This window comes from Mastacembelus armatus, chromosome 21 (assembly GCF_900324485.2).
Source record: "Mastacembelus armatus chromosome 21, fMasArm1.2, whole genome shotgun sequence".
In the NCBI taxonomy this organism is placed as follows: domain Eukaryota; kingdom Metazoa; phylum Chordata; class Actinopteri; order Synbranchiformes; family Mastacembelidae; genus Mastacembelus; species Mastacembelus armatus.
The window spans coordinates 27,826,222-27,839,022 of record NC_046653.1 but is presented as its reverse complement, the minus strand read 5'-3'; the positions used below and the strand labels follow the sequence as shown (position 1 = coordinate 27,839,022).

At 42.5% G+C, this 12,801-nt stretch overlaps 1 protein-coding gene across 1 annotated transcript; it reads left to right on the top strand.

Moving 5' to 3' along the window:
* Nucleotides 1–9,216: 9,216 nt before the first annotated feature.
* On the top strand, nt 9,217–11,068 carry LOC113124042 (trace amine-associated receptor 13c-like). Its single transcript, XM_026296505.1, has 2 exons — nt 9,217–9,383; nt 10,273–11,068. The coding sequence occupies exons 1-2, from the start codon at nt 9,217–9,219 to the stop codon at nt 11,066–11,068; spliced, it is 963 nt and encodes a 320-aa protein (XP_026152290.1).
* Nucleotides 11,069–12,801: the final 1,733 nt, after the last annotated feature.

Sequence of the window (12,801 nt, the reverse complement as noted above, 5' to 3'; positions counted from 1 at the left end):
AGCTCTGCTCCCAGACTCTGGAACTCACAACCTTCGGACATCCGCAACATTGACTCTCTTCCATCGTTTAAATCCAGACTAAAACTCACCTGTTCAAAATATCATATTCCCTGTAGCTGCACTGCTCCATGTTTACTGTTCTTTTATTGTGTTTTATCAGTGTTTCTTATTGTCTTTGTAATGCGTCCTTGAGTTTTTTGCAAGGCGCTTCAAATAAAATGGATTATTATTATTATTATTACACCTGTGGCAAGTAACAGTGGGCAATATAGTAATCACACTTGCAACCAGTTAAAATGGAGAAAAGGTGACTCGACCTTTGTGTTGTATGTCACACTGAGCATGGAGAAAAGAAAGAAGTGTAAAGAGTTGTCTGTGGATTTGAGAGAACAAATTGTGGAAAAACATGGACAATCTCAAGGCTTCATGTCCATCTCCAGAGATCTTAATGTTGCAATATCATCCAGAGGTTTACAGCCCATGGCTGTATGTTATGTAGCTAACCTCCCTGGATATGGACGGAAGAGCAAAATGAAGGCAGTGATCATATCCACAATCCTGGATGAATGTAATGTGGACAGATGAGACAAAAGTAGAGCTTTTTGGTAAAGCACATCATGACACTGTTTATAGAATAAGAAATGAGGCCTTCAAAGAGAAGAACACAGTCCATACAGACAAACATGGTGGAGGTTCAAAGATGTTTTGGGGTTGCTTTGCTGTTTCTGGCACTGGATGCCTTGACTGTGTGAACGGTATTATGAAATCTGATGATTACCTAAGAATTTTGGGGCACAACGTAGCAGCCAGTGTCAGAAAGCTGTGTCAACAGAGGTCATGGGTCTTCCAGCAGGACAATGACCTGAAACACACTTCAAAAAGCACTCAGAAATTGTTACAAACACAGCGCTGGAGAGTTGTGAAATGGCCAGCAATGAGTCCAATCTGAATCCCATAGACCACCTGTGGAGAGAACTCAAAACAGCAGTTGGGAGATGGCATCCTTCAAATCTGAATGACCTGTAGCAGTTTACAAAAGAAGAATGGTTCAAAATTCCAGTGAGGTGTAAGAAACTCATTCACGGTTACAGGAAGTGATTGATTTTACAGTGAACTCTGTGCAGGGCTGCACACAGAACTAAAAGGAGAGGAAAACACATTTACCAATGTCAGTGGTTTAACTCAGATGGACTGTTAGACACAGCAGAGTCTGGTGGTACACAAGAGGAACAAACTTCTGGCCAATGAAGAGTTGTTTCAGAGAGCGAGGGAGTTGGTGTCCACCAGAGAGAAAGGCAGGAGAGGAGATAAAGGAGCTGTCAGACAGAGCTGTGGTCAGAAAGCTGTCTGAGCTCTGCAGCTTCTCCTCTGATGATGGAAGAAGCTGAACTCTGCTTCCCAGAGCTCCTCAACACCTCCTGCAGGAGGCCACCACTTCCTCAGTCGGAGGAGGTGTTGGTTTACAGCCTGATGTTCCTCTTCTCTCTGCTCACTGCCGTTCTCAACCTGCTGGTCATTATCTCCATCTCCCACTACAGGCACTGACAAACCTCTGCATTATTTCATGTTGTGATTGATCAGTCAGATCATGGGAAATGATGTTCAGGATTCATTTCAGAGCTTGTGTTGTGTGTGAGCTTTGGTAAAAAATACAGTTGGAAAAGACTTGTAGTAGCTGAGAATGTCAACATTTCTCACAGTCTGTCAAATCTAATTTGTGCACAAATTGTGTTTGACATTCTCAGTTCTTTTTTAGAACTACAAATCTTTTCTCCACATCTGCAAACTTGGATTTCTCCTTGTTTCTCAGGTGAACAGAGGCTGCTCTAACCCACAGGCTTTGAAATACTGAATTACTGTTGGTTATGTCCAAATGTTTATAGAAACACACACAGTGTTTTTGTGGAACGACAAAGTGCAAATTTGAATGTCTCCTTGTTTCTCAGGTGAACAGAGGCTGCTCTAACCCACAGGCTTTGAAATAGTTTCTGAACATCATTTCCCAAACTCCCAGCCTGATCTGAGCACACAGCAGTGGCTTCAGTCTCCTTGTATTTTGATAGACTGAGGTTTTGAATGATTCTTCCTGCTCTTGTTGCACAGCAGCTGCTGTTTTTGATGATACTGTTGATGATACACAGAGATGATGTCCTCTTGTTGCAGGCAGCTCCACTCCCCCACAAACCTCATCATTCTGTCTCTGGCCGTGTCAGACTTCATCATGGGTTTCCTGGTGATGCCGATTGAAATCGTCATGATGTGGACCTGCTGGGTCCTGGGAGACCTCATGTGTTCTCTGTACTTCTTGCTCCCTATTTCAGTTATATCTGCTACTGTTGGAAACATTGTGCTGATATCAATCGACCGTTATGTGGCAATTTGTGACCCCCTGCATTACCCGACCAGAATCACTGAAAGAACAATCACCATCGGTATTTGTTTGTGTTGGAATTGTTCCGTTTTCTACAGTGTTTTCTACTTATATGATTCCCTCACACAACCAGGCATTTATAATTCCTGTCATGGGGAGTGTGTGATTAAGTTTATTGCAGTTGTGCAACTTGTTTTAGCCTTTGTTATTCCCTTCTCAGTCATTATAATTCTGTATACGAGAGTGTTTATAGTGGCGGTGTCTCAGGCTCGTGCCATGCGCTCTCACGTTGCAGCCAAACTCCAGGTTTCAGGAACTCAGATGATAAATAAGTCTGAGTTGAAAGCAGCCAGGACTCTGGGTATTGTTGTAGTTGTGTTTGTGCTCTGCTACTCTCCATTTTTTTGTGTCTGTCTGTCAGGAAGCAGCATCATGATTGGTTCTGCAATTGAGGCCTTTCTGAGCTTTCTGGCCTTTAGTAACTCTGGTCTGAACCCTCTGATCTATGCCCTGTTCTACCCCTGGTTTAGAAAAGCTATGAAACACATAGTCACTCTTCAGATACTGAAGCCTGGCTCCCGTGAGGCCAACATGCTGTAGACACTGTGATGTAATTAAAATGAGCCATTTTCCTTTTGGATAATTGAGGCTTTTTGTATCAGTAAGAAGTAGAATGTGTGTTTTCAGGAGAAAAGGAGTGTGAACAGCTGCTGCAGATTCATAACAAGATGTTTCATTGTTACACAATTCAAAGGCTTCAGGATCCACAGTAGAACGTACTCATTAATCTTTATGATGACAGAGCATTGATAACCAAGTCATCCAAAGTTTTCCTGCAGGTGAACTCCATGTGAACAGTTTAATAAATGTCACAGTTACTTCATACATGAACTGGTTCCAGTACCATCTGACCAACATCTGAAACAGAACATGTGAAGCAGCAGTTTTCATGAGTCCTGCATCAGTTAAGCATCACTTAACGATGTTTTGTAAATTTATTATCAAATGTTTCACATTCAAGCTCCAAGTCCAAATCCTGAAGCTGATTTCAGTGTAGTATTGACATGGGTATTTTAATATACTAATGAGACTTTGTAATAGCAGGTTCATGGTTTCAAAATGTTTGAGCCTGTTATCAGCCTAATACCTTCAGATCAAATCACATCAAAATTTATTATTAACAGAATATAATATGAAAATTCCTGATCCTCATGTTGTAAACATCCAGTTTTGTTCTAAATGGAACAATGTAAAAATATTTGAATGCTGTGATTTTTACCTGATAACACCTGTAGTAGTTTCTGAGTAATAAATAGAAAACAGAGCTGGGAAATGTAAAACTAGTTGTTTTTGCCTAATGTCATGGTAATGTCAGGTTAACCCGAACACCAAGAGCTATAATATGGAACATTCTAATATTTAGAAAGGTTTGCTAGGTAGCACTGTTGCCTCACATCAAGAAGGTTCCTGGTTTGAAACCCATCAGGGGCCTTTCTGTGTGGAGTCTGCATGTTCCCCCTGTGCTTGTGTGGGTTTTCTCCAGGTACTCTGGTTTCCTCCTACAGTCCAAAAACATGTATGTCAGGTTGACTGGTGACTCTAAATTGCCCATAGGAGTGAGTGTGAGTGTGTGAGGTTGTTTGTCTCTATGTGGCCCTGTGATGGACTGGTGACCTGTCCAGGGTGTACCCCTGCCTTTCACCCAGAGAGAGCTGGGACAAGTTCCAGCACATCCCTGGGACCCTGGTTAGGAATAAGCGGGTATAGATGATGGATGGTTTGCTAGGTCGCTGCAATCACTTTAATACTGTTAGAGATCAGAGATCGAGGATTAAAGTGTGCAGTCAGGAATATTGTCCCAGCAGCTTCATACCTGAGAGCAGGTGGACAGGTGTGAGCGCTTTGTGTCTTGTGTACAGGGGTTGGACAATGAAACTGAAACCCTGGCCAATTTAGTGTTGGAGGTTTCATGGCTAAATTTGACCAGCCTGGTGGCCAATCTTCATTGATTGCACATTCCACCAGTAAGAGCAGAGTGTGAAGGTTTAATTAGCGGAGTAATAGCACAGTTTTGCGTAAAATATTGCAATGCACACAACATTATGAGTGACATATCAGAGTTCAAAAGAGGACAAATTGTTGGTGTGCATCTCTCTGGCGCATCTGTGACAAAGACAGCAAGTCTCAATGTATCAAGAGCCACAGTATCCAGGGTAATGTCAGCATACCATCAAGAATGACGAACCACATCTAACAGCAGTAACTGTGGACGCAAGAGGAAGCTGTCTGAAAGGGATGGCTGGGTGCTAACCCGGATTGTATCCAGAAAACATAAAACCACAGCTGCCCAACTCACTGCACAATTAAATGTGCACCTCAACTCTCCTGTTTCCAGCAAAACTGTTCGTTGGGAGCTCCACAGGGTCAATATCCATGGCCATACTAATGAATTATTGTGGTCTAAAACCAGGCGTTTCAGTTTCATTGTCCAACCCCTGTATAATGCCATGCAAAAATGACAAACATGGTATCAACTTTTTTTAGTCAGCTTCTGCAACACATACCCAGCCAGTCCACAACACATATGCACACTGATGTTGTGGACCCATAACCAATACACTAGGCCTTGTAACATCTTCCTTTCCCAAAGTAAGTCGTAGTGCAAAAACTTTTAACATAGACCCAACATAAAACTAAAAGAAGAAGAAGAATGAAATTTCCTCTGTATAAGCAGGTATAACATTATAGCCCCCCTCCCCCACACCCACATAAGTGTCACATAGGTGTACCTTTTTTTAATTTCTTGTGTTAGCCAAAACATGCAGTATGTGCAAAACGTGCACTTACTTACAGAACCTCTGTCCATACTACCAGTCTAGTCTTTTAGATGGCTTTGACATCTGTCCTGCCCTGTTACGTACAGGTCTTTATGTGGATGCAGCCCTCCCTGAAGTAGAGGAGGCTACGGAAGGAAGATTGCAAGTTGGGCCCCCTGCTGGGGTCCTAACAGGGCTAGACCCAGCCTCAGCTGAGGACATCTCTTTCCCATTACACTCCGGATTGCGAGCTGGCTCTAGCTCATTGTCTTGGTTCGGCTACCCTCGGATCGACCCCGTGGCATCGATTGATGGAGCATTTAACTTCCACCAAGTACGATCTTGGTGCAACTGTGCCGAGACAGATCCCAGCCTTTCCAGATACGGTTAGTATCCCCAGGCCAAGGCTTCATCCTGACTATCTCACCCACCTCCAGCTTCAGCAAGATTTGTGCTGATGAGTCATAGAAAGACTTGGCAAGTTGCCTTTTGTGCTGCAGCGTCTTGGCAATCCCTGTCACTGCTGCTGGTGCAAGGAGTCTCTTTGTCACAGGACTGGATGTCTTCAGTCGACGTGACATGAATGGCTGTGCCGGGCTGTGTTGGAGTATTTTTCCAGTGTAGGATTGCCTTCCACAGGTCATTATTATCACATGTGGCCTTGTGCAGCAGATTTTCTGCCATCTTGATAGCTGACTCCACCTTGCCATTCGCCTTGGGGTGCCTCGGAGAGGTTGGTCATATGTTCATTCAGAGGCAAAACGAGCAAATTGAGATGTAAATTGAGGGCCGTAATCTGTGATGACCATGTCTGGCTGGCCATAGCGTTTAATGACTGTCTCTGCAGGGAGGAGCTCAGTCTCCCAAATATCAGAATAGTGATTGACTACAAGTAGGTAGTCTTTCTGCCTGTGTCTGAAAATGTCTATGCTCTGCCATGTCCTGGTATTCAGTGCATGGGAGAGCATGGTCTCTTTCTGCTGCTTATGAGCATACTCATTACAAGTTGTGCAGGTGCTCGCATAGTCCTTAATCTCTGCGGCATTTTTGGCCAGTGTAAAGTTTCATGGGCTTGCTGATAGCATGCATTTCCCCCTATGTGACTGAAGTGTATGTGTGCGAGCATCTCTGGGTGCAGCAACTTTGGAATAATAACCCTGTGCCCTCGGAACAAAATACCATTCTGAGTGCTGATTTCATCCCGATAGGGCCAGTACCCTCTGATGACGAGGGGCGCCTCCACTTTGACGTGTGGCCAGCCCTGTAGAACTCTGGAGTCGTCCCTGTCAGTGTGCAGCCTTATTTGTTCCAGGCATTGGTCTGTCACTTTAAGGTAGTCTGCCTGATTGATGTGTGAGGTCTTCTTATACCTCTTGTAAAGAGTGTGTGGGGTTGGTAGGCTTTCCCCCTGCTGGTACGTTCAGCTGCAACCCTGCTGAGCATGTGGCTAATGAACATCACCTGACCTGGTTTGTAGATGACTTTCAGACTGTAGTTTTGTAGGGTCATGAGCATTCCTTGAAGTCTCTTAGTGGTGCTGAGGAGAGGCTTGCTGAAAATTGAAATCAGGCTTGTGGTCCATCTCCACTGTGACTATGTCTCGGCTGTGCAAGTAGTGGTGAAATCTTTGACAAGCAAAGACAATACTGAGGCATTCTTTCTCAATTTCACCGTAATTCTTTTTTGGTAGCAGTGAGAGTTCTTGACGCAAATACAATAGGCTGGTCATCCTGCATAAAGCAGCAGCTCAGCCCACTTTGGCTGGCATTGCCCTGGATCGTGACAGACTTAGACACATCATAGTAGAGCAGTACTGGCATGGTTGTGGCCAATTTCTTCAGTTTCTGCATTGCTGCTTCATGTTTTGGTAGTCAGTGCCAGAGGATGTCTTCATCCAGCAAGCATCACAATGGTTCATAAAGACTTGAAAGGTGTGGTATGAACTTAGCCAGCTTTTTCTGGGTCAACCTTCAGACCCGCAGCTGAGGGGATGTAGCCATTAAACTGGACTTCTGCAATCTTGAATTGGATGTTTATTAACCCTCAGGGGTCCACAAATGTGCCAGCTTTTTTTGTGGCATCTTCTCTTGATAACGCAGAAACAAACTTAAAGTACTCCGTCAGTTTTGATCGTACAGATAAGAGCAGTATATCATTCGAATGTGTAAAGGCTCTAGTTTTATTTGTTTACCCTCATAATAACAACAAAACGCAGTGCTATTGTAAAATAAAGAAAGCAGACAGGGTGCGCTCTTTGTTTTCTGTGTCTCTGTCATCTCTCTTCACAGACATGTCAGCAGATACTTGCCTCATCAAAATAAGAAATATATGTTTAGAAAGCTTGAAATGTTTACTTTTAAATGAAACAATTCAAGTTGAAAACAAATAATCTCTTTTTATGTAATCCATATGAACATAAGCAGCGGCACAGTTTCTCCTGTCTCACCTCAGTATAGCTAATGTGATCCTGCCTCACACTGAGCGTACTGTTCATATGGAAATAATCTGAGGTGAGCCAGGTAATTATGTACACGCAACGACATACAATGTCGAGCTTCATCATAGAATTTACTTACTTTTTTTGCGCCTTTGGATGATGGCACGCTACGCGGGTGAAGATGCACTTTGGATGGTTCCGGACAGTGACGAAGAGTTTACTTTCTCGTCAGAGGAAAAACTTGACTCAGATGATGAAAGTTTGCTTATGCATTGCATTTACATTGCCACATTCCTGACTGAAAGGCTCATTATGCGGGTCTTTGTCATCTCAGGTGAATCACATGATTATTCATGATCAGGTACGCCTTCCTGCATGTCTTGAACAAAAAGTGTGTTAGAAAATTTAAATCAGTATATTGTTTTTTGTGATGAGTGAACAAGATGATTTTCACATCATTGTGAACAAAGCACAAATGTCAGGGCCCGCTGTTCATTTCGCTGAGTAACTTTAAAAAGTTTACTCACCTATTTAGCTGTTCATTAGCTAGTTAGCTAAAGAAAAGACCCTTCTCCTTCAACAGCATTTCTGATCTCTCTATTGTCGTTCCTTTTTATTCATGACAAATCGGCAGTTTCAATTTGCTTTGTTAAGTGTTAATGTGACTTGGTGTATCTGGTTACCAGGTATCAGGTCTGACTAGCTCCTTCATCACCACAATGGTCTAGTATAATGTCCATCACTGCTGATGCTGCACCAATCATTTGTCAGTATCACACTTCAGTCTTCTACCTCTCATTAACAAGAGGCACATCAACTGCCTGTCAACCTGAGGGGAGCAGCTGACTGTTTTTCAGCAGAGAACCATGGTATCAGAACCACATCACCTGAAAAAAAGAAGGGATTCTGAGGGCCCCAAGTTGGACACGCTCCTCTGCACAGTAACACCTTGAGATCCTGTCCATGACAATCAAAAACAGGACCAGAGACAAGGGGCGATCCTGCCAGAAGCAAAACCCACTGGGAATGTGTTTGACTGTGCTTGAATATTGATGCAGCTCAGATCAGGTCGTTTTTTTATATTTGTGCACAGATACTGTGATTTCATCTTATAGACATGTTAACCAGCAGCCATTCCCAAACTGCTGCTGCTGAGACATTCCTGAGTTTATAACCAAGTCAATATACATCAGGTTCACACAATGAGGTAAACTGACATGTAAAATAAATAACAGGGACAGTTTGAGGTGACTGAAGTTAGTCTTGTTGGCTTTACCCAGACTGAGCAGCTCCATCTCTGCTTAGTTAACCTCTGTGGACAGAGGTTTGGTAAAGCTGAGTATTGGGCTGCACACAGAACTAAAAGAAGAGGAAAACACATTTACCAATGTCAGTGGTTTAACTCAGATGGACTGTTAGACACAGCAGAGTCTGGTGGTACACAAGAGGAACAAACTTCTGGCCAATGAAGAGTTGTTTCAGAGAGCGAGGGAGTTGGTGTCCACCAGAGAGAAAGGCAGGAGAGGAGATAAAGGAGCTGTCAGACAGAGCTGTGGTCAGAAAGCTGTCTGAGCTCTGCAGCTTCTCCTCTGATGATGGAAGAAGCTGAACTCTGCTTCCCAGAGCTCCTCAACACCTCCTGCAGGAGGCCACCACTTCCTCAGTCGGAGGAGGTGTTGGTTTACAGCCTGATGTTCCTCTTCTCTCTGCTCACTGCCGTTCTCAACCTGCTGGTCATTATCTCCATCTCCCACTACAGGCACTGACAAACCTCTGCATTATTTCATGTTGTGATTGATCAGTCAGATCATGGGAAATGATGTTCAGGATTCATTTCAGAGCTTGTGTTGTGTGTGAGCTTTGGTAAAAAATACAGTTGGAAAAGACTTGTAGTAGCTGAGAATGTCAACATTTCTCACAGTCTGTCAAATCTAATTTGTGCACAAATTGTGTTTGACATTCTCAGTTCTTTTTTAGAACTACAAATCTTTTCTCCACATCTGCAAACTTGGATTTCTCCTTGTTTCTCAGGTGAACAGAGGCTGCTCTAACCCACAGGCTTTGAAATACTGAATTACTGTTGGTTATGTCCAAATGTTTATAGAAATATGTTGATGGTCCAGTTACACAAAGACAAAAGTGATTTTCTAACCATCTGAGAACGAGCTCAGAGCTGTGTGAAACCTTGAAGTTACAAGTATGAATGATGTCCCTGTTTTTACAGCTGAAATCTGGACCAGTATTTGTTTGTGAAGCTTGGATGTGTAACTTCAGTGTCCACACAGTGTGGGAAGTAGTTTTCTACTTTGAATCTGTACTTTGATATTCCATTTTTCTCACAGGTGTTTTTGTGGAACCTCCCATTTGTTTAGACACACAGTGTTTTTGTGGAACGACAAAGTGCAGACTTGAATGTCTCCTTTTTTCTCAGGTGTACAGAGGCTGCTCTAACCCACAGGCTTTGAAATAGTTTCTGAACATCATTTCCCAAACTCCCAGCCTGATCTGAGCACACAGCAGTGGCTTCAGTCTCCTTGTATTTTGATAGACTGAGGTTTTGAATGATTCTTCCTGATCTTGTTGCACAGCAGCTGCTGTTTTTGATGATACTGTTGATGATACACAGAGATGATGTCCTCTTGTTGCAGGCAGCTCCACTCCCCCACAAACCTCATCGTTCTGTCTCTGGCCATGTCAGACTTCATCATGGGTTTGGTGATGCCAATGGAAATGTGGACCTGCTGGGTCCTGGGAGACCTCATGTGCTCTCTGTATTTCTTGCTCCCTATTACAGTTATCTCTGCTTCTGTAGGAAACATGGTGCTGATATCAATTGACCGTTATGTGGCAATTTGTGACCCCCTGCGTTACCCGACCAGAATCACTGAAAGAGGAATTACTATTGGTATTTGTTTGTGTTGGACTTGTTCTCTTCTCTACACTATTTTTATTTTATATGACAACCTGAAACATCCAGGGAGATATAAATCTTGTCATGGAGAGTGTGTGATTAGGCTTGCAGGAGATGTGGACCTTGTTTTCACCTTTATTATTCCCTTCTCAGTCATCATAATTCTGTATACGAGAGTGTTTATAGTGGCGGTGTCTCAGGCTCGTGCCATGCGCTCTCACGTTGCAGCCAAACTCCAGTTTTCAGGAACTCGGATGATAAATAAGTCTGAGTTGAAAGCAGCCAGGACTCTGGGTATTGTTGTAGCTGTGTTTGTGCTCTGCTACTCTCCATATTATTGTGTCTCACTGGAAGGGAGCAGCATCATAATCGGTTCTGCAATCGAGGCCTTTCTGAGCTTCCTAATGTTTAGTAACTCTGGTCTGAACCCTCTGATCTATGCCCTGTTCTACCCCTGGTTTAGAAAAGCTATGAAACACATAGTCACTCTTCAGATACTGAAGCCTGGCTCCCGTGAGGCCAACATGCTGTAGACACTGTGATGTAATTAAAATGAGCCTTGAGTGTGAACAGCTGCTGCAGATTCATAACAAGATGTTTCATTGTTACACAATTCAAAGGCTTCAGGATCCACAGTAGAACGTACTCATTAATCTTTATGATGACAGAGCATTGACAACCAAGTCATCCAAAGTTGAACCTTACCTAGTCAGACATGTCTACATTTATTATTAAATGTTTAACATTCAAGCTCTAAGTCGAAATCCTGAAGCTGATTTCAATGTAGTGTTTTTTATTTGACCTTTGTATGTGTCAGTGGTATTTTATCATACTAATGAGACTTTGTAATAGTAGGTTCATGGTTTCAAAATGTTTTGGCCTATTATCAGCCATTAAAACCGTTTGTATAGAAGCCATGAAACTATTTCAGTACTTTCATCCAATTTCATCACTTATAGTAATGTTTAGTCATCTGCATTTCTGCGTGCCCATAAGGCTGTGGACACACTAGACATTTTTAAAAACTTCACCGATTTTGAAAACATGGTAGAACAGAGTTTGAAGTGACTTTTAACATACTAATCTTAACGCTCACACTAGAGAATTCAACTAGTCTGGGAGACCACACAACTGCCATTTGTAGTAATGATTTCACGTTAGTAATTCCAGAAATACGAGATCAAACGTGAGATCAAACGCCTTTTCTTTGGCAGTCCAATGCTGTAATGGTATGTCTTGCACAATATGTTAAAAAGACTCCCGTGTTGTTGGGATAATTCTTAAAGCATGTCTTATCAATGCCGCTTTTGGCGCTGGTTTTGTTTTGCTACCATGTTTATCAGACATAAACGTACGCAACATCTGGTTGATATTTTCCCGGCTGCTGGCTTTCATCAGCTATTGTCAGTAGGAATCATAATTCAAACATGTTTGATAATTACAATCTAGTCTCCGACCTGATCAGGAGCAGTCAAACAATCGTGCTGACATCACACACTTGAGGATTGTTTAGGCAAATTATTTGTGACGACAAACCTTGATTTGGGCCGAGCCCTACGACCACTGGAGGGAGAAAATTTGGCATGAAATCGTGTAATGTGTCTCCAGCCTAACCAGTTCAAGAAAAAGCCACCAGATAGCTAACTACCTGAATATTTAGATAAGTTATTCATTGTTCCCTTAACCCTCTGGGGTTGACGAACGCACCGGCACATTTTGTGGCATCTTCTCCTGATAATGCTGAAGAGAATTTTGTCCATTTTGATTGTACAGATAAGTGCAATATAGCATTCGAATTTGTAAAGGGACTACTTTATCTGTATACACTCATAATAACAAGAAAACACCAAGTTTTTGTAAAATAAATAAAGCAGACAGGGTGCGCTCTGTCTTCTCTGTCACAGATACAAATAAAACCACCTGAATCTCAGCAAATACTTGCCCCAAATGCATGAGAAATATGTATATAGAAAGCTTGAAGTGTCTTCTTTAACTCTCTGGGGTCTGAAGGTGTTTTGGGGCCCTGAACAAGTTTTGACATGCCCTGACATTTGTGGGGTTTTTTTTCAGTTGCTTTTAAACATATTAATGTCTAAAGTCTGATAACACTGTAATCAGCACAAACTGGGCTACAATAATATGTGAGCAGCAAGTTTATACATGATTGTGTTTTTCAGACAACAGTGTTTATTTGTTAGTGAAAAACTAAAATTTTTTAGTCACTGAAATAAGACCGTACAACACAAACAGAACATTGGTTCACAAG

Excerpts from the sequence above, each read along its gene's own strand:
- LOC113124042 (XM_026296505.1), top strand. The coding sequence starts at position 9,217 with ATGATGGAAGAAGCTGAACTCTGCTTCCCAGAGCTCCTCAACACCTCC. Across the intron at positions 9,384-10,272 it reads ATCTCCATCTCCCACTACAG|GCAGCTCCACTCCCCCACAA; the intron begins GCACTGACAAAC and ends CTCTTGTTGCAG.